We start from the raw sequence: 21,370 nt of genomic DNA on the forward strand, positions 1-21,370 counted from the left end.
CACATATTCCAAAGAGCACCTTTCGGATTTCGCAGGCCATTTTTTACACATTTTGATTGCAAGGTACTTCTCACACATTTGGGCCCCTAAATTGCCAGGGCAGTATAACTACCCCACAAGTGACCCCATTTTGGAAAGAAGACACCCCAAGGTATTCCGTGAGGGGCATGGCGAGTTCCTAGAATTTTTTATTTTTTGTCGCAAGTTAGTGGAATATGAGACTTTGTAAGAAAAAAAAAAATTTAAATAAAAATCATCATTTTCCGCTAACTTGTGACAAAAAATAAAAAGTTCTATGAACTCACTATGCCCATCAGCGAATACCTTAGGGTGTCTACTTTCCGAAATGGGGTCATTTGTGGGTTTTTTCTACTGTCTGGGCATTGTAGAACCTCAGGAAACATGACAGGTGCTCAGAAAGTCAGAGCTGCTTCAAAAAGCGGAAATTCACATTTTTGTACCATAGTTTGTAAACGCTATAACTTTTACCCAAACCATTTTTTTTTGCCCAAACATTTCTTTTTTTATCAAAGACATGTAGAACAATAAATTTAGCGAAAAATTTATATATGGATGTCGTTTTTTTTGCAAAATTTTACAGCTGAAAGTGAAAAATGTAATTTTTTGCAAAACAATCGTTACATTTCGATTAATAACAAAAAATGTAAAAATGTCAGCAGCAATAAAATACCACCAAATGAAAGCTCCATTAGTGAGAAGAAAAGGAGGTAAAATTCATTTGGGTGGTAAGTTGCATGACCGAGCGATAAACGGTGAAATTAGTGTAGTGCCGAAGTGTAAAAAGTGGCCTGGTCATGAAGGGGTTTTTAGCTAGCGGGGTTGAAGTGGTTAACGTGCTTTTGAACCACACAACACCTATACGAAGCGAGCGCAGTAATACTGCACTAACCCTGGACTACCGTTTGTCCGTGCTGGGGAACATCCCCTTAGGAGGATATTCATCTAATACAGAGCGTGTTCTCGATATTTACCTCCATTGAAGGAACATTCTCACCACCCTGTTTAGTGGTTCACACGGCACTGCTATCCTGCGGTTATTGTATACATTTATTCATACTGTATATCAGTTTTTTATATTGTACATGATTTTATTGTGATTTTACCACCTTGGTTTTATATAGTGTCTTAATAAATCAGTTCGATTGAACTACATATTTGAGTGCCAGCCTTCTACCCTTTTTTCTCATTTTATACCACAAATACTGATTGGGTGATCAGTGTGTAGGCTAGAGCACCAGCTCCTATTTGGAGAGGAGGTGAGCTATCCACTATCGTGTTATTAATAACTTTTTTCTCAGTCACCCAGTTGTGGATTTAGCCCCCTCCACTTCCAATATGGATATGTGAAATCATATTGAATTGAAGAAATTGAAAGTACCGTAGATTCTTTTGTATTTGAGTCACCGGAGTTGTCCAGTACTGAGGCAAGATCGACCAATGAGCTGTTCAGAGAATTAGAAAATCTTGTACTGAAACAGCTTAGACAATATTGGGAGATCAAATCATTGCGTCAGTACTTGGAACAAAATAAAATTCCCAAGGGCCTTAAATTATATAAAACACCTGCGCAGGACTTGTATGGAGAGGAGTTCAACTCGGAATGGGAGAACCTACTCCATGCACAGTCACGCGCTCTTATGGAACTTATTATTAAGAGAAGAGTACAGATTCTGGGATCCCTAACAGAGAATATTAATCAAATGAGAACTAAAATAGAGCAATTGCCTAAAGATAGCACATTTAACCTATGGCAAGAAAGAATATGTAAGAGCCTTGATAGGACTGAATCAGAAATAATCTCTAAAAAGAGTATCAAATATACTAAATCAGTTAAGACATACAATAGAAATGAAAATTATGTAGAAACAAATGAGGTATTAATTGAGACCCCTATAGAACATACGAGATCTAATATACCCACTAGGAATAGATTTAAAACACTTGCACAGCAACCTTTTTTAGACAGAACCCCCCCTCCCCCACACCATTCACCGCGAATCAAACGCAGACAATCACGGTCTCCGAACCGCAACAAGAGAGCCCATACCCCACAGCACCACCCATACATCCTAAGACACAACCATGCACAAACCAGATCAGAGACACACCAACAACACTTCCCCACATATACACGTCCTCTGAGACAGAGGAACCATCAAGTAACCTCACCAATACACGAACCGAGAGAAACCCAGACCACATCATATCACAACCATCAAACAGTAGTAAAAAGACACAAAGGGGAAGACAGAAGAAGAAATCACCGATAACACTATCAGATACTGATCTTGATAATAATATTATCAATTTGAGTAACACTATTTTGACACAGCCACAGATTTCACTGTTGAATAAAGGGTTGAAATTTGCCCCTAGTGCTCAATTAGATAAATTTAACACTTATATAGGGATTCAGAAATTTATTAAAAATATTTGTCTAAAAAAATATTTTATTAAAAATCCAATTACAATTAGTTCTCAACAAGAAGATATATTTAGACATACTTCGCTAAAAAATAAGTCCAAAAAATTCCCACGGAACGAGATAGGGCCCGAAATTGGTAGTTTCCAAAAGAATGTTGAAAAAGATCTTAGAAAAATAAAAGAGAAGACATACTATAGAAAGAATCTGTCTAATAAAAAAAATGGGAGCCATAAAAGAGTTACAGAAAAATAGAGATATTACTATTCGCCCTGCAGACAAGGGTGGGGCTATTGTAATTTTAGAGACAACCAAATATATAGAAGAATGTCTAAGACAACTTTCCGATGACTCAACATACAAAAAATTGGACTGTGATCCAACTCCAAAATTCTGTGAGAATCTATACAAATACTGTCATAATGGATCCCAGATGGGGATACTTTCAAATCAAGAGTCGACCTTTATTATGGGGACGCCCGGTCGGCTCCCAGTCTTTTACTGCCTTCCTAAGGTACATAAGGATATGGAGAGCCCTCCGGGTCGCCCCATAGTATCAGGGATTGGCTCTTTAACAGCGAATCTCTCGAGATATATAGATACATGGTTGCAGCCTTTGGTGAGAATGACACCGTCTTATCTGAGAGATACGACACAAATTGTTGATAGACTCGAAGGATTAATCGTGGAACCAGACTGGATTATGGCAACCCTTGATATCCAGTCACTCTATACAGTAATAAACCACGAACGAGGGATAGCTGCCATTAGAACACAATTAGAGAAAGACAGTACAATGGAGTCAGTCCAAGTAGAGTTTATATTGGAAGGTATTAGGCATATTCTACAACATAATTATTTCTATTTTGAAGAAATTTTTTATTTACAGATTAGAGGGACTGCCATGGGCACCAGGTTTGCCCCCAGTTACGCAAATCTGTTCCTAGCTCAATGGGAGCAGGTCACAATCGATCCGTACTGGGGGGGAAACCTGGTGCTCTGGCAACGTTATATAGACGACGTGATTTTTATCTGGAAGGGAAAAGAAGAATCCCTACGTCTACACTGAACGAAAATGATTTTAATTTAATATTTACTGCTAATATCGGTTCTGAGGCCACAGAGTTCCTAGATTTGTCAATAAACAAGAGGGACAATAAATATATATGTAAAACATACCAAAAATCGTCAGCTAGAAATTCTTTTATTTTGCATACTAGTTGCCATTTGCCAAAATGGCTACTTAATGTCCCGTTCGGACAATTCCGGAGACTAAAACGGAACTGTACCGAAAATTCCCAATTCGAAATAAAAGCATCAACCATGAGAAAGAACTTGATTACTAAACAATATTCAAGTGCGATATTAGACGATGCACTGGAGAAGGTGAGAAAAATACCCAGAAGTTCTCTATTTATAAACAAAGCTCCCCAGAGAATACAACAAGATCCACAATTTCGAATAATACTCCCATATACGACACAACATAGAGTAATTAAAGAGATAATTAATAGACACTGGCACCATTTATGATCAGTGTGTAGGCTAGAGCACCAGCTCCTATTTGGAGAGGAGGTGAGCTATCCACTATCGTGTTATTAATAACTTTCTTCTCTATCTACACTTTTGGCCTGGGACAGCTCATAGAGTCCCATGGCTTTCAGTATAACTCTTATGCCGACGACACACAAATCTACCTCTCTGGTCCAGACACCACCACCTTACTATCCAGAATCCCACAATGTCTATCTTCTATATCATCCTTCTTCTCCTCTCGCTTTCTAAAGCTTAACATGGATAAAACAGAATTCATCCTCTTTCCCCCATCTTGCTCAACCCCCCCAACAGACCTATCTATCACGATCAATGGCTGAACACTCTCCCCGGTCAACCAAGTCCGCTGCCTTGGAGTGACCTTGGATTCTGCCCTCTCCTTCAGACCGCACATCCAAGCCCTTTCCATCACCTGCCGCCTCCAACTCAAAAACATCTCCCGCATCCGTGCTTTCCTTAACTTTGAATCTGTGAAAATGCTTGTACATGCCCTCATCATCAACCGCCTAGACGACTGCAACATTCTCCTCTGTGGCCTTCCATCTAGCACTCTCGCACCCCTCCAATCTATCCTCAACTCTGCTGCCCGACTAATCAACCTCTCACCCTATTACTCCTCTTCCTCTCCCCTTTGCCAATCCCTTCACTGGCTCCCCATTGCCCAGCAAATTCACTTCAAAGTACTAACAAATACATACAAGGCCGTCCATAACCTGTCCCCTCCCTACATCTCTGAGCTACTTTCCCGATACACCCCCACACGCACTCTCCTACTGTGTCCTTCTCCCATACCATGTAGATTGTAAGCCCTCACGGGCAGGGCCCTCTCTCCTTCTGTACCAGTTTGTAACTCGTCTTGTTTATGATTAGTGCAATTGTCTGTATTATGTATGTGCACCCCTTATCATATGTACAGCGCTATGGAATGAATGGCGCTTTAAAGGGATTCTGTCACCAGTTTTAACCCCCTCCAGATAAAAATATGGTTATGTTCAGGGAGCTTTACTGATTCCTAATGTGGTCTTATAAATGTAATCTGTAGGGTCATTTTGCCAAAAAAACGCTATTACTAACCTGTCATTCATAAAAATAAGGTGCCCAAGGGGATGTAAATGGATTCAAGCTGCCGCCCGCACCCGCCACCGTTCGTGCCCAGCTCTGCCTTTTTCTGACCTCAGCGCCGCCTCATAATCCTGTGTGACGCCTCCGGCTCTCCCTCCATCCCCCTCCTTCTGCTCTAACATCTCGCGCGTGCGCACAGGCCTCTGCCTGATGCGCCCGTGCGGACTTCTCCGTTCGGCTTCATGGAGCGAAGTGCGCATGCGCCGGCACTTCTCTCAACCTCCCGATGACCTGCACACTCGCTCCATGAAGCCGAACGGAGAAGTGTGCATCAGGCAGAGGCCTGTGCGCACGCGCGAGATGTTAGAGCAGAAGGAGGGGGGAGGGAGGGAGAGCCGGAGGCGTCACACAGGATTATGAGGCGGCGCTGAGGTCAGGAAAGGCAGAGGTTAATGACAGGTTAGTAATAGCGTTTTTTAGGCAAAATGACCCTACAGATTACATTTATAAGACCACATTAGGAATCAGTAAAGCTCCCTGAACATAACCATATTTTTATCTGGAGGGGGTTAAAACTGGTGACAGAATCCCTTTAATAATAAATAATAATAATGGGAGGACCATCACAGCACGTCTCGGATGATGAAACACTGCCAACTGCTGTGGCTTTCGAAAGTGTGCAGACCGACAAGGAGGGCAGGGGTGAAGACTGGGTGAAAGATGATGTGGAGGACGATGAGGTCCTCGAACCCACATGGAATCAAGGTCATGCGAGTGACCTGTGTAGTTCAGAGAAAGAGGCGGTGGTCGCACAGAGCCACCAGCACAGCAGAAGAGGAAGCAGGGTGCAAAAGCGGAGCGGCCGTCCCCTAGACAGTACGCCTGCTACTGCCCACCGCAGCAAGGGACCGAGCACACCAAAGCCAGTTCCAAGAAGTTCCCTGGCGTGGAAGTTCTTCAGAGAATGTGCTGACGACAAGACACGAGTGGTTTGCACGCTGTGCAATCAGAGCCTGAAGCGAGGCATAAACGTTCTCAACCTGAGCACAACCTGCATGACCAGGCATTTAAGTGCAAAGCATGAGCTGCTTCCTCTTCTGCTGCAGTCTCGGCCTCTTCATCCACTTCTGGATTGACAGTGCCACCTGCCACCCCGCAAACAGAGGATCTGCCAGCAACACCACCACCTGGGTCACTAAGCATCTCAACAATGTCCCATGGAAGCGTTCAACTCTCCATCTCCCAAACACTGGAGCGGAAGAGGAAGTACCCCCCTACTCACCCGGGATCCCTGGCCTTTGAAATGCTGTAATTCTGTCTGGTGGAGACGGAGAGTTTTAAAAGCCTTATGGCAGTGGCTGTCCCACAGTACGTCGTGCCTAGCCGTCACTACTTTTCCAGGCAAGCTATCCCTTCCCTGCACAACTAAGTGGGGGACAAAATCAGGTGTGCACTGCGCAACGCCATCTGTGGCAAGGTCCAAATAATTACGGATACGTGGACCAGTAAGCACGGACGGTCAGGGACTCTATATCTCCCTAACAGCACACTGGGTAAATGGCGGCTGGGCCTGAGGCGGATAGCAGTTTGGCGCATGTACTTCCACCACCGAGGATTGCAAGGCGCTTCAATTTGTCTCCTGTTGCTTCCTCCTCCTACTCTGCTTCCTCATCCTCTACCGCCTCCTCATCCGGTCAGCGTCTCACCTTCACCACTAACTTCAGCACAGCCAGGGGTAAACACAGCAGGCAGTTTTAAAACTTATCTGTTTGGGGGACAAACCCCACACCGCGCAGGAGCTGTGGACAGGCCTTGAACAGCAGACCGATGAGTGGTTGGTGCCAGTGAGCCTCAAGCCCGGCCTGGTGGTGTTCGATAATGGTCGAAATCTCATAGCAGCTCTGGGATTAGCCGATTTGATGCACATCCCTTGCCTGGCGCATGTGCTGAATTTGTGTCACCGCCAGTTCTGTGAGAAGGTCTTGCAGACGTCCTTCTCTACCTCTTGTATGACGTTCTTTGTTTTGGTTTCACTTTGTCATCTCCTTTTCTTCTGCCAGGTGTCACTTATTTAGACTAATCGTCTTCCTTTATATTTCCTCCCATACTGCCTCACTTTGCGGTTTATACTACTTCCTGGATGAAGTGTTCACTGCTGGAGGCTGCTGCTGTTTGCTCAAGATAAGTCTTTTCCTTTATTGTGTTTCCTTGCTGGCTTGATTCTAGGTGACCCTGACTCTGTCCGTATTAAGTGCAGGGAACTGGTGGTCGTGTCCCATCACTATTATAGGGTTTTCAGGTGTCACACAGTCTTAGGTACGTGAGCATGCAATCGTCTACCATTGAGACCCTTGCATGTGCATAGCAGTCAGAGAGACCTCTTAGGGCTCACCTATATGCTCCTTAGTTTGGGATAAAGCCAGTCGGTCGTTTACTTATAAGTTCCAGCTATCTACAACTTCATCCGTGACAATTTGGTGGTGCAGCGGTTCCTTAAAAATTACCCCAATATGTCAGAGCTGCTGCAGAAAGTGCGGGCCGTCTGTTCCTGCTTTCAGCGTTCTCACACTACTGCTGCTCGCCTGTCAGCGCTGCAGTGTAACTTCGGCCTTCCCGCTCACAGCCTCATATACGACATGCCCACAAGGTGGAACTCCACCTTGCACATGCTGGCCAGACTGTGCGAGCAGCAGCAGGCGATAGTGGAGTTTCAGCTGCAGCACGCACGGGTCAGTCGCACTGCGGAACAGCACCACTTCACCACCAATGACTGGGCCTCCATGCAAGACCTGTGTTCCTTGTTGCTCTGTTTCGAGTACTCCACCAACATGGCCAGTTCCCTTAACGCCGTTCTCAGCGTTACTATCCCACTTCTATGCCTCCTTGAAAAAACACTACTGGCGATGATGGAAGAGGATGTGGCACAGGAGGAGGAATCATTTCATAGGGTTTCCGGCCAGTCATTCACAAGTGGCTCCGAGGGTGGGTTCCAAACGCCAGGTACACAATTGTCCAGCCAGTGCACAGTTCTGGAGCATGAGGAGGAGGAGGAAGAGTGTGCACAGCAGGGTGGCACCCAAACCAGCTAATGGCCATCAATGGTGCGTGGCTGAGGGGATACAGAGTACACAGACGATACACCTCTCACAGAGGACAGCTTGTCGTTGCCTCTGGGCAGCCTGGCACACATGAGTGATTACATGCTGCAGTGTCTCCGTAACGACCGCATTCTAACTTGTGCTGATTACTGGGTGGCCACGCTGCTGGATCCCTGTTACAAGGACAACGTACCATACTTAATTCCATCACTGGAGCGTGATCATAAGATGTGCAAGTACAAGCGCATGCTGGTAGACACGCTGCTGGTGGCATTCCCACCTGACAGCGGGGGTACAGTGGAAGCACAAGGCGAAGGCAGAGGAGGAGGAAGAGGTCGCTAACTATTGTTATGCTACAGCGCAATTGCTCGTTGTTGTATTTTTGATATTTCCCACTCATTTGGAGTGTACCCTTATTTTAAAAAAAAAATTTAAACCAAAAACCAGTGTTGGCTACCTCGTCCTCCTCCACTGCCGCTTCCACCTACACCGCTACGTCCACCGCCTCCTCAAACCTCCTACTCCATAATTTGTGCGTATTTGATTTTATGTCATTTCACAAATTTTTCTGTTTTTGGGTGAAATTCACAAATTTTTGGCTGTGATATACCCCTGCTCTACCTAGTGGACAGGTTAATAAATTTCACAAATTTTTCTGTTACATAGTTGGGTGACTTTCAATAATTTTTGCCTGTGATATACCCCTGCTTTACCTAGTAGACAGGTTAATAAATTTCAAATTTTTTGTTACATTCTTGGGTGACATTTTACCATTTTTGCCATGAATAAACCACTGCTCTGCATAGGTGACACGAACCGAAGTTTTAAAAAATCATCTGTTCCATTGGTGGGTGACATTAACCCTGCTCTGCATAGGTGACAAGGAATTAAAGGGAACCTGTCACGGGGATTTTGTGTATAGAGCTGAGGAAATGGGTTGCTAGATGACCGCTAGCACATCCGCAATACCCAGTCCCCATAGCTCTGTGTGCTTTTATTGTGTAAAAAAAAAAAGATTTGATACATATGCAAATTAACCTGAGATGAGTCCTGTAGGTGAGATGAGTCAGGGACAGGACTCATCTCAGGTTAATTTGCATATGTATCAAATTGGTTTTTTTACACAATAAAAGCACACAGAGCTATGGGGACTGGGTATTGCGGATGTGCTTGCGGCTATCTAGCAACCCATGTCCTCAGCTCTATACACAAAATCCCGGTGACAGGTTCCCTTTAAATTTGTAAAATTTGTCTTTAATTGGCCCTTTCATTCGATCCTTCCGCTTTAATAACTTGTCTCACATTTCAGCTTGATCACATTGCAGCTATTGATCTCCCTTGGATGTGGTCTCTCTTTCTCACGCTCCCTCTCCAGCGTAGAACCCTGATTCGCCGCTAACCGTGATCAACATGGTAGGCACAGAAAAGAACATCGAAAGTTGATAGAGCAGATATCCAATTGGATCGTGGACATCACGGGGACGTGCGGCATTGTGGAGCAGTATGTGTGCACACGTCTACACGTACTGACTGATGGGTCTGCCCTCTTCAACTTCTGGGTCTCCAAATTGGGCATATGGCCTGAGCTTGCCCTGCAGCCAGTGTATTGTCTGAACGTTTGTTTAGCACAGCTGGAGAGGGTTGTAACATATTTCCCAATATTTTGGGGTGTACCCTAATTTAAACAAAAAGAAAAAAAAAGCAGTGTAGGCTACCTCCTCATTCTCCACCACCGTTTCCACCTACACCGCCACATCCACCGCCTCCTCAACCTCCTACTCCATATGGACCTCATCCTCCAAGATCAAGATAATTTTTTATTTTTACATATTTTATGTTATTTTAAGTACTTTCCCTAGCCACATTTGTTTGCAGACCACTTGCCATGCTCTTAACTACATTGTGCTGCCATTTGCAGCCTTCTAGGCCTTTCCATGACTTTTTTACAGCCATTTTAGTGCTCAAAAGTTTGGGTCCCCATTGACTTCAATAGGGTTCGGGGTCAAGTTCGGGTCCCGAACTCGAACTTTTTTGTGAAGTTCGGCCGAACCCGAACATCCAGGTGTCCGCTCAACTCTAATCGAGACCCATTCAACTTGAATGGGTCCATGATCTGTCCGCACCGCAAAATAATTGAACATGTTCTATTTTTTTGCAGTGCAGAGGAACGGAAAGAAAACACCACAGAAGCACTCCGTAGTGCTTCCGTGCCTCCGTTCCGCACCGCAGCTCCGGATTGCAGACCCATTTAAGTGAATGGTTCCGCATCCGTGATGTGGGGTGCACACGGCCGGTGCCTGCATATTGCAGACCCGCTGTTTGTGGGCCACAATACAGCCACGGCCGGGCAACAGCCATGTGCATGAGGCCTTAAGGTGACCAACCTGGTTGCAGTAAACTGTTAGCTCATTATTTAAAGGGGTTGCCCACATTGGTGCAGTTGTTGGCTGAACAAGTGTGGAAGTGTAGGAGGGAGCTTCTACTGTGGCTTCTAATAATGTCTTCTTATTTGGATGCACTCCAGAATGCAACTGTACTGTTCCACTTCTAGCCTGACACATGACTCAAGTCATACCTTCCAGCTCCTTAGTCATATGATGGCAAGTCGGAGTCTCTTAAACCGGTGTTCCAATTTTAAGGCGACTTTCACATCTGCATTTTCCTTTCCGGTTTTGAGATCCGTCAGAGGTTCTCAAAACCGGAGGAAACCGTTTCAGTTTTGTCCCCACTTATTGTCAGTGGGGACAAAACTGAACAAACCGTAACGAAGTGCATAGAATGCATTCCGTTCCATTGCGTTCCCATACCGGACACAAAAATGCTGCAAGCAGTGTTTTTGTGCATGGCATGGGAAACTGAACAAGACTGATCTGGCATCAAAAATCATTTAAGTCAATGGTGCAGGATACGTTTTTTTGACACAATGGACACCACCAAAGACACCACCACCATAGCCTCTCCACTCGATTCAGAGGAATTATTTTCCCATCCATTCCCAGACCTTACCGATGCGCAGCCATTCTTGGCTTTGAATCAGCGGTCTGACGACAGTACCCAGATCAGCCCAATGACGGAGGTCCCCGCTCTTGCTGCCTTCTCCGAGATCTCTAATGTCAGTGGTGGTGAAGGTGACGATGATGACGTGTTGATGGATGTCACGTGGGTGCCCACAAGAGAGGAAGAGGAGGGGAGTTCAAAAGGGAGAGAGGAGAGCAGCAGATAGGGGGTAGAAGGAGGAAAAGCAGGCAGAACTCGCAGTGCACAGGAGGCAAAAAGCAGACTGCAAATGTATCTTGAGCGAGCCATCCACCATGCACGGTCACATCTGGCGCTTCCAGGATGCCGGCACATGGCTCCGCAGTTTGAGCTTTCTTTTTACGTGTCAGCTGCTGACAATAGTGTTGCCATCTGCAGCCTGTGCTGTCAACACATAAGTCACGGTAAGCCGAACACTCACCTAGGGACGACCGTCTCAAAAAGGCACCTGGCCTCCTATAACCGAGCCCAGTGGGAGCAATGCTGTCAGAACATGCAAAGCCACACTCCCGGCGCTCCACGTCCTGCCTCTTCTCCTTCTCCTCCCATTTGTCCTCCACTCCACCTTCTACTGTGCTGTCGTCGCGTTCATCTGGCAAAAGGCAGGCTTCCATGGCCAAAATGTTCGAACGTAAAAAGTTGATGACGCCGGATAACCCTCTTGCCCAATGGCTGACTGCTGGCTTGTCGGAACTGCTAGCCCGCTAACTACTGCCATATAAACTGGTGGACTCGGAGGCCTTTAGAAAATTAGTTGCCATTGGCACACCGCAATGGAAGGTCCCCGGAAGGAAATATTTCTCCCAGAAGAGCATCCCAGAGCTATATGGCCATGTTCAGTGGCAATATATCTCTGGCACACAGTATCGGTGCCAAGATACATCTGACCACAGACAAGTGGTCTAGCAAACACGGGCAGGGAAGGTACATAACTTTTACTGCCCACTGGGTGAACCTTCTGATGGCTGTTAAGCATGCAACCCGTGGCACCCGTGTGGATTTGGGGTTACCGCCATGGATTGCATGCAGGCCTGCCTCTTCTCCTCCTCCATCCTCCTCTGCTGACTTCTCCTTTTACAATGTGTAAGGGGTTACACTCTCAGGCAGGGCGGCGATGACAGATTCTCATGCTGACAACAGGGTTAAAGTCCAAACTTTGCTTTATTCTTTTATAACACTTGGGCAATACAGGATAACCCAGTTATAACTCACTGGGTAAGGTGAAGGTCTAGCACTATAAAACATAAACCAAACCAAAATAAACACCTGCCCGTCTGGGCTCTGGCTAATACAGTGAAGATCCTAGCTCACCTATTGAACACAGGTCACACAGAGAATTTGGCTTCTCTAACCCGCAAGGCAGCCATCTTCCCAGACTTTCTCCAGTCATTACTCTCCCCAGACTGTGCTTTATTTCCTCTTAATCCCACCTGGCTTCAGCAGGGGATCCCTCAGGATAGGGGAAAACCTGCCCCGGAATGGGGTGGACTGGGGAGGTCCCTCTACCAAGCCTACTTTCTCCAGTCCAATAAAATCCAGCCCATAAACTTAACAAAACTGTCTCAGCAACCTACACATTGCTGAGACCATTTTAACCTTCTGGATTTTATTTACCTCACTGAGTTGAGGAAGCTGGGTGGGATATACACCCCTTCGGGGCTTTACCATACACTTTTCTGTTCACCTTACCACAACTGCTACCGCCTCTTCCGCTGCACCCCCCAAGCTCCCCAGAACCTATTTGACGTGCCAGGTGAGACCTTGCCAGCAGCAACGTGCTGTTAACAACTACCTGTACAAACTCTGCAGCAGGACAGGTTCTGGGGAACTTGGTTTCTTTTCACCGCGCCAGTGGCTGCTCATGAGCGACGCATGCAGACTTCTGCGACGATTTGATGAGATCACCAAACTGGTCAGTAGCAGCCAGGGCGCCATCAGTGACATTGTACCTTACGTCTTCTTTCTGGCGCGTGCATTGCGTTGTGTCATTGATCAAGCCGTCGAGGAGCAGGAGCTGGAAGATGAGGAAGTTGCAATGCTGAATGAATTCCCAGGGGGGCTACACCATCTGAGACAAGTTAGCAGGAGTTTGAAGAGGAGTCAGAGGAGTATGGTGGCTGGGGGCAGGGGGAGCAAGAAGACAAGCAGGCTTTAAACTTTTCGGGGATCCCTGGTGTTGTCCGTGGCTGGGTGGAGGAGACCGAGGCAACATTCTCGTGGGCGATGAGCAGGAGCCAGAGGGACCCCCGTATAAAAAGCATGAAGGGCAAGGACCAGTACTTAGACCCCTGGTACAAACACAAAATGGCGGACATGTAACCAGCATCACAAAGGGCTGTCAGAATGCAGCATTTCCAGGCCCTGCTTCGAGAGATGCTGCATTCTGCTGATGCGGGCGCTGGCAGAGGATTTTCCACCCACAGAGAAACAGGTGCAGGGACCAATCCTACCGCGCATGCAAGAAGAGGGCGGTTTGAAGATTTGATGGTCACTTTGAATATGTGATCAATTTTGCAGCAAACCCATCGACAGCCGCCCTCCGGATCCAGCCTCAAGGAACAACTAGACCGACAGGTGTCCGACTACATCGGATTAACGGCCGATGTGGACGCTCTGAGAAGCGAGGAACCCCTGGACTACTGGGTGTTCAGGCTTGACCTGTGGCCAGAGTTGGCACAATTTGCTATTGAACTCTTGGCTTGCCTCTCGTCGAATGTCCTTTCCGAAAGGACGTTCAGCGCAGCAGGGGGAATCGTAACCAATAAGCGCACTTGCCTAGCTCACAGTCTGGACTACCTCACATTTCTAAAAATGAATGAGGCATGGATCTCGGATGAATTCAACACTTGTGACGACCACGTTTAATTCAATTTCCTCATGCCAGCCCACACATATTAGCCACCACTCAGAACAAAGAATGGTCCCTGTCTTATGTATATACAGCGGCATAAAAGGCCTTTTCTGTCCGGTGAATGCCTAATGTTTGGGGCCTGTACAGTAAAATTTATATCCAATGACCGTCTAATATACCTCCAGCCACATAATTACTTGATCTTTTCTGTACGATGAGTTCATCATTTTTGGGGCCTGTAATCTAAATGGCCAACAGTAAAATTGTTATTCAGTGACCGCCTAATGTACCTCCAGCCACATAATCACTAGATCTTTTTTGTCTGGTGAATGCCTAATGTTTGGGGCCTGTACTCCAGTGGGCTACAGTAAAATTTGTATCCATTGACCGCATAATGTACCTCGAGCCACATAATCACAATTTCTTTTATATCAGGTGAATGCCTAATATTTGGGGCCTGTACTCCCGTGGCCTAAAATAACATTTTTCTAGGCTCCAGCAGGGCAAATTTTTGAGAGTTTCCCTATAAGACACATAAAAATGGCCCCTGATTAAAATACATATTTTTTGTTGGAGTTTTTGCCATTGATCCCCCTCTGGTTTGTCACTGTCCATGTTGTGGGACTATTTTTGCACTTCTAGTAAGTATTTGGTGGCTGCAAATATGACCTGAAGGTGAATGGGGCCCACCGCGAACTTGCGGTTCGCGAACATTTGATTGCGTTCGCGAATCGTCCCGGCCAATGTTCGTCCATTACTAACTTCTATCTCCACCTGCTTGGTTTTGTAGTTATTGAGTCTTCTTATATCCCCTGAAAAGTTTTTAAATACCTCCTTTGCTATACTTACTAAGAAAATTACATTGTCCTGAAATTTGTAGGCCAAAAACTGAGGAGACACAAGACCGTCGGTGTAGGTCCCTTCCGTTGGAAGCCACCTTGTCACTGGTAGATGGGCCCAACACAATTTTCAGCAAAAATGTGCACAAAGACCTTCTAATTTTTATGCACATTGAGTACAGCAGTGATGTAGTTCAGATGTATCCATGTTTCCTTGCACATGGCAGTGTGCTGCTACTTGTAGTCCTTGCTTGCTTTTACATTGCAACCATGTTAGCATTCGCTTGAACCATTTTTTTTTTTGCTTTATTTATTATGCTGGTCTTTGTTTTTTGTATTGTACATTTGGTGGACTGGCTGCCCCCCTCTGGACCGTGCTCTTCCACCCATCTTCCTAGTTCTTCTAATCAGAGTAGAACTTAGCTGGATTCTACATTGTGATGAATTTTGTAGACCAAAGCCTAGGAGAGGTAAGTCTGATAGTGTAAGTTGCATCTGCTGGAAGCCACCTTGTCGCTGGTAGATGGGACCGATGCAATTTTGACCAAAAATGTACACAAACAGCTTCAGCTGCCAAGTGCACATGTAACAGGTCAACTAGTTAGGTACAAAACTGCTGACAGATGCCCTTTGAAAGCACTTTTGTAATACTGCTTTCATACAAGTTCTAGATGTGCTAAAGCTGCTATTCCTGTTGCCAAAAAAGGCCTCTAAATCCCCCAAATTCTTTGTTTGTTTTCTGGCATGAATTGCATGCTTCAGTTCTCCTAAAAGTACATTTTGAGGTCAGGAGTTTGTGATGACCACTAAAGGCGGTGGAAGGGCACCCCGCAGTGGCGTCGCCAGGAGGGGGCCAGAGGGGGCCACGGCCCCCCCCTACATCAGGCTGTGCCCCCCCAACTAAAATGCCCCCCTCCCAAGTGAGCCGCCGCCGCACTACTGCAGCCGGGCTGGGCACAGGGAGATGAGCGCTTCCATTGCGCTCATCTCCATTGTAATCTGCCTGTGCCAGCGGAGGTGCAGGGGAGGGAGAGGTGTGTCCCTTCCCCTTCCTCTGATAGGCTGCAGGCCTAGTGCCTGCACCCTATCAGAGGCCGGCACAGGCAGCGCGATGACGTCATCGTGCTGCCTGAGCCATATAGAGCGGGACACAGACCGGAAGAGGCTGCATCGCATCGCTGACATGGAGGTAAGTATACTTTTTTTTTTTTTTTTTTTGTGTGTGTTTTTTTAACAATATTGTTACAGGCACAATATGGGGGGCTCTTGTTACAGGCACAATATGGGGGGCTCTTGTTACAGGCACAATATGGGGGGCTCTTGTTACAGGCACAATAAGGGGGGCTCTTGTTACAGGCACAATTAGGGGGGCTCTTGTTACAGGCACAATTAGGGGGGCTCTTGTTACAGGCACAATATGGGGGGCTCTTGTTACAGGCACAATTTGGGGGGCTCTTGTTACAGGCACAATATGGGGGGCTCTTGTTACAGGCACAATATGGGGGGCTCTTGTTACAGGCACAATTGGGGGGCTCTTGTTACAGGCACAATATGGGGGGCTCTTGTTACAGGCACAATTATGGGGGGCTCTTGTTACAGGCACAATTTGGGGGGCTCTTGTTACAGGCACAATTTGGGGGGCTCTTGTTACAGGCACAATTTGGGGGGCTCTTGTTACAGGCACAATTTGGGGGGCTCTTGTTACAGGCACAATTTGGGGGGCTCTTGTTACTGGCACAATTGGGGGGCTCTTGTTACTGGCACAATTATGGGGGGCTCTTGTTACTGGCACATGATGGGGGGCTCTTGTTACTGGCACATGATGGGGGGCTCTTGTTACTAGAACATTGGGGGGGCTCTTGTTACTGGCACGTTATTGGTGGGCACTATAGGGGCATCTACTGAGGCCACAAAGAAGGGGTATTTTATATGGGGGGCTCTGTACAGTACAATTTTATACTGGGACACATGGTGGGTACTATGGGGAAGGGGGAGAGGAGTACTATGGAGTCATCTACGGGGGGGAATAAGAAGGGGAATTTTATACTTGCAAATTATGGGGGCACATTAGCTCAATTGGGGGCATTACAAGGGGGTATTTTTTGCAATGTCACATTATAAGGAGAATTATTTCTACTGGGGGGACATTATGGTGGGCTTTATTACTCCCCCATGGTATGACCCCCTAGTAGCAGCACCAGCCTCTCCCTGCTCTGCTATCCCTCTGCCTCTTCTCCAAATCCTTATTATGAAATCTTTCTCATTAGGATAAAGCACAACATCAGCTCCGCCGAGCCCCCGGCCAAAGTGTGGAAGTGGCGTCCGAGATCCCCAAGGGCCAAACCAAGTAACTGTGAGTGTTCATGTGAAATATGTTTATGTTATACACATATAGCCTACACTGTGCCACACAATATACAGTATACCGCTACACTGTGCCCCACAATATACAGTATACCGCTACACTGTGCCACACAATATACAGTATACCGCTACACTGTGCCACACAATATACAGTATACCGCTACACTGTGCCACACAATATACAGTATACCGCTACACTGTGTAGTCTGTTCTATAAGCACCCTTGTTCTGTGGCGGCGGACAGAAAACAATCTGGAAGTGCCCCTCCCGAGACCAGGTTCTGGATCCGCCACAGTTTAGAAATGTCAAATGTACCCTCCTGTGAGAGACGGGGAGGGAGATCTGTGGATGACACTGTTAGGGCTGTTTCACACGAGCGGATGCCGTGCGTGGCATCCGCTCCGTGAAAGAGTGCCAAGACCCGATGCAGACTACAGAGGCACGGAGCATTAACATGACTGATAATGCTCCGTGCCTCTCTGTGACCTCTTTACTACGAAATCACAGTTGTCACTGTGATTTCGTAGTAAAGAGGATCACAGAGAGGCACGGAGCATTATCAGTCATGTTAATGCTCCGTGCCTCTGTAGTCTGCATCGGGTCTTGGCACTCTTTCACGGAGCGGATGCCACGCACGGCATCCGCTCGTGTGAAACAGCCCTTATAGAGGGGGAAATGGGGATGACACTGTCATGGGGTGGATCTGTGGATGACACATATAGCATAAGATGGTATATACGGTATGTGGCATCCACAGATTCCCCCCCCCATAGCAGTGTCATCCACAGATCCCCCTCCCCCCCATAGCAGTGTCATCCACAGATCCCCCTCCCTATAAAAGTGTCATCCACAGGCAGCTAGGACATGTTGAAATCTGAGTGATTTTTTTTTTTTTAAACCACAGACAGCATGGACTTTTCTTCCCTGTTGCGGTTTTAGGTATTGGGTAAAGTATCGCAGCATTTCTAAGCATACTTGTGTAAATGTATCGTTGTTATAGCTGCCCCCCCTACTTTTGTCCTGGCCCCCAGTGTGCCCCCCCAAAATTTGAAAGCTAGAGACGCCACTGGCACCACGCCCTGTCCTGATGGAGAATAGCAGTCTGGTCAAGGACACAAGAGTTTGGAGTTCACGTCATGAGGATCATGGCTTCTCGTCTTCTCTATACACCATACTGCTGCTTCTCACGTCCTCCCTTCGCCAGCACTTCACTGATTTGCTAGTAAAAAGGAACACAGTTTCAGTTTTGCTCAGGCATTCACAAAGGCAGCCCCGTCCGGGGGTCCTGACCCGGCACTTAGGCAGTAAAATAAACGCCTATGACGGGCCCTGCCACTAGGACCCTGCAGTAGTAAAATGGTAAAAAAAAATAAAAAATTCAGGCAGTGATAAGGGCAGCCCCGAGGACTTCACCGCTAGGACCTTCGTCCTATCAGGCAGTACCCGGCCACCTCTCCTTCTTCTGCTAATAGCCTGAGTGACTCTAATCATTCAGGACCCTGCAGTTTTACAAAGGAATCCCACCGGCACTGCCACGGGCAGCCCCGTCGTCCTGTTCGCTAGGCTCCTCCTCTTCCGGCGTGTTGCAGCCACCTGGGCCCCGGCTGTCATTGGTGAAGGACCCGCACCATGCTGCAGGGAAGGCTGCTCGCCCGCTTTCTGGGTGAGTTTTCCGGGTGTTTGCGGAGTCGGGCTGCTGACCCTTCACACGGGGGAAGGCCCGGGTTGGAGCAGGGACTCGCAGGGGGAGGCATGCCCCCCCCCCCCCCCCCCCCGAGATTTTGGGGGTCTCCTTGAGTCAGTGCTGCTGTCTGGGTGAAGGGGGGATAAATAACTTGTTGTCATGGTAACTGTCAGCCCTGCAGACTAATAAAGTTGCCTTTGAAGGGCTGCATGCCCTTCCTGTAGCGCTCTGCCCTGTCCCTGGCGCTCTGCCCTGTCTGGTAGGTTCTCTTTGCTTCTAGTTTGATTTGATCTTGTGACGCGTTCGGTGTCGGTCTCTACTGACTCTTGCATTCTATTCGGGTTGGTATTTGCCACGTATGGAGCGCGCTCTCGCCCTGTTTACTCAAGGTCACCGCTGACGTAGCTCCCTGGTCACACTATGTGGTGACCTGTCAGGCCGCTTATATGCAAGCGCTAAAGGTGCAAGATGGCGCAGAGTCTCTCGTTCAATATGACTGTGTGCAGGTATTGGCGCTGCCCAAAATTGTGCGCCAGTCATGTGATTAGCGCCCTGTGCACCTACAGCTAGTGGTGCGCCACCTACAGCGCGGAATACTAACTGACTCGCCATATTGCGCCGACTTCAAAAGTTCTAATATACTTAGTATCAATCCCTTTCTGTTCAGTTCATGATCTCTGCTTGCTGTCAGAGAATGGAAACACCCCCTCCCAAGGCTGTGTTTCCGGCACCAGTGACCTGTGAGTGTGGTGTCTGCCGCCCGCTCCATTGTATGCAGTCCAGACAGTGCGACAGACCGTCCCCGATACATTGCAGCAAACCCTCAGCTGTAACCTCGGGCTCGAACTAGCGACGTCCTGATTCTGCATTGTTGGGGCTGACGCCTCCGCCAATCAGTAAGATCCTCAATGGACAGGTGCACTCTCCCCTGCAGTGGCCTCTACAGGTGACTTGTGGTACTGCATTGCCCCCCATACAGATGACTAGGTCACCAGCTTAAAGGGCTTTCTGAGATTTTAACACTGATGGCCTATGACGGGTCATGAGTATCTGTTTGAGAAGGCAGTGGTGCTCCTGTGAGCTCAGCGCCGTACATTGTGTAGCGGCTGTGCTTGGTATCGCGATCAGTCCCATCCACTTCTGTAGGACTGAGCTGTGCCTAGGCCGTGTGACCGATGAGCGTGACGTCCCCGGCCGCGTGCTCACCGTGTCATGGATGCAGACCCAGTCACACGTTCTATTTTTTTTGCGGTGCGGATGGATCACGGACCCATTTGAGTTGAGTGGATCTGGATCCGTTGCGGCAACTGCACACTTAGTGCCCGTGTATTGGGGATCACAAATTATGGCCCCCAATGCATGGAACGGCCGTGTGCACGAGGCCTTACACATAGTAAAATATTGCTGAGCTCAGCAGTTCCTCTTTCCCTGCAGTCTGTAATCCGGCTCTTCATGCCTTAGTCGGATATTGGCAGAAAAACAGACATTCAAGCACTTACTATAGGAGGACAATCAGGTCAGATCCCCCCCTGGTCTTCAGACCTCAGGTTGGACCACCCGCGCCCACCTTCCCCCGCCAGATCTTCAGACCTCAGGTTGGACCACCCGCGCCCACCTTCCCCCGCCAGATCTTCTTCAGACCTCAGGTTGGACCACCCGCGCCCACCTTCCCCCGCCAGATCTTCTTCAGACCTCAGGTTGGACCACCCGCGCCCACCTTCCACCGCCAGATCTTCTTCAGACCTCAGGTTGGACCACCCGCGCCCACCTTCCCCCGCCAGATCTTCTTCAGACCTCAGGTTGGACCACCCGCGCCCACCTTCCCCCGCCAGATCTTCTTCAGACCTCAGGTTGGACCACCCGCGCCCACCTTCCCCGCCAGATCTTCAGACCTCAGGTTGGACCACCCGCGCCCACCTTCCCCCGCCAGATCTTCTTCAGACCTCAGGTTGGACCACCCGCGCCCACCTTCCCCCGCCAGATCTTCTTCAGACCTCAGGTTGGACCACCCGCGCCCACCTTCCCCCGCCAGATCTTCTTCAGACCTCAGGTTGGACCACCCGCGCCCACCTTCCCCCGCCAGATCTTCTTCAGACCTCAGGTTGGACCACCCGCGCCCACCTTCCCCCGCCAGATCTTCAGACCTCAGGTTGGACCACCCGCGCCCACCTTCCCCCGCCAGATCTTCCTCAGACCTCGGGTCAGACCCCTAGTAACTAAATGAACTTGCTTCTCCGGACAGTGCCACCATTCTGCACATCCAGCTGCTCTCTCTGCGTTCTTCACTCCCTAGTCTTCTCGGACTCTAGGACCTCGCACAACATCAGGTCACAGTACGCGCACTGCATCAGTCAGGACAGTGCGGTGCCCGAACCAGGGAGCGGTGAATACAGCCAGTGCTTTACCCACTACTTCCCGTACTCTTCCTCCGGTACAAAT

The 21,370-nt window shown here is 47.9% G+C and overlaps 1 protein-coding gene across 1 annotated transcript in view; it reads left to right on the forward strand.

The window, feature by feature from the left end:
- The first annotated feature begins 18,753 nt into the window (after positions 1–18,753).
- Positions 18,754–21,370, forward strand: part of SUCLG1 (succinate-CoA ligase GDP/ADP-forming subunit alpha) — a 59,492-nt gene continuing 56,875 nt past the window's right edge. Inside the window, exon 1 of the mRNA XM_044298059.1 lies at positions 18,754–18,910. Within this exon, the coding sequence (XP_044153994.1) occupies positions 18,877–18,910 (34 nt within the window). The 5' untranslated portion in view covers positions 18,754–18,876. The remainder of the gene's footprint in view (positions 18,911–21,370) is intronic.

Source organism: Bufo gargarizans, chromosome 1 (genome assembly GCF_014858855.1).
Source record: "Bufo gargarizans isolate SCDJY-AF-19 chromosome 1, ASM1485885v1, whole genome shotgun sequence".
NCBI classification, from domain to species: Eukaryota; Metazoa; Chordata; class Amphibia; order Anura; family Bufonidae; genus Bufo; species Bufo gargarizans.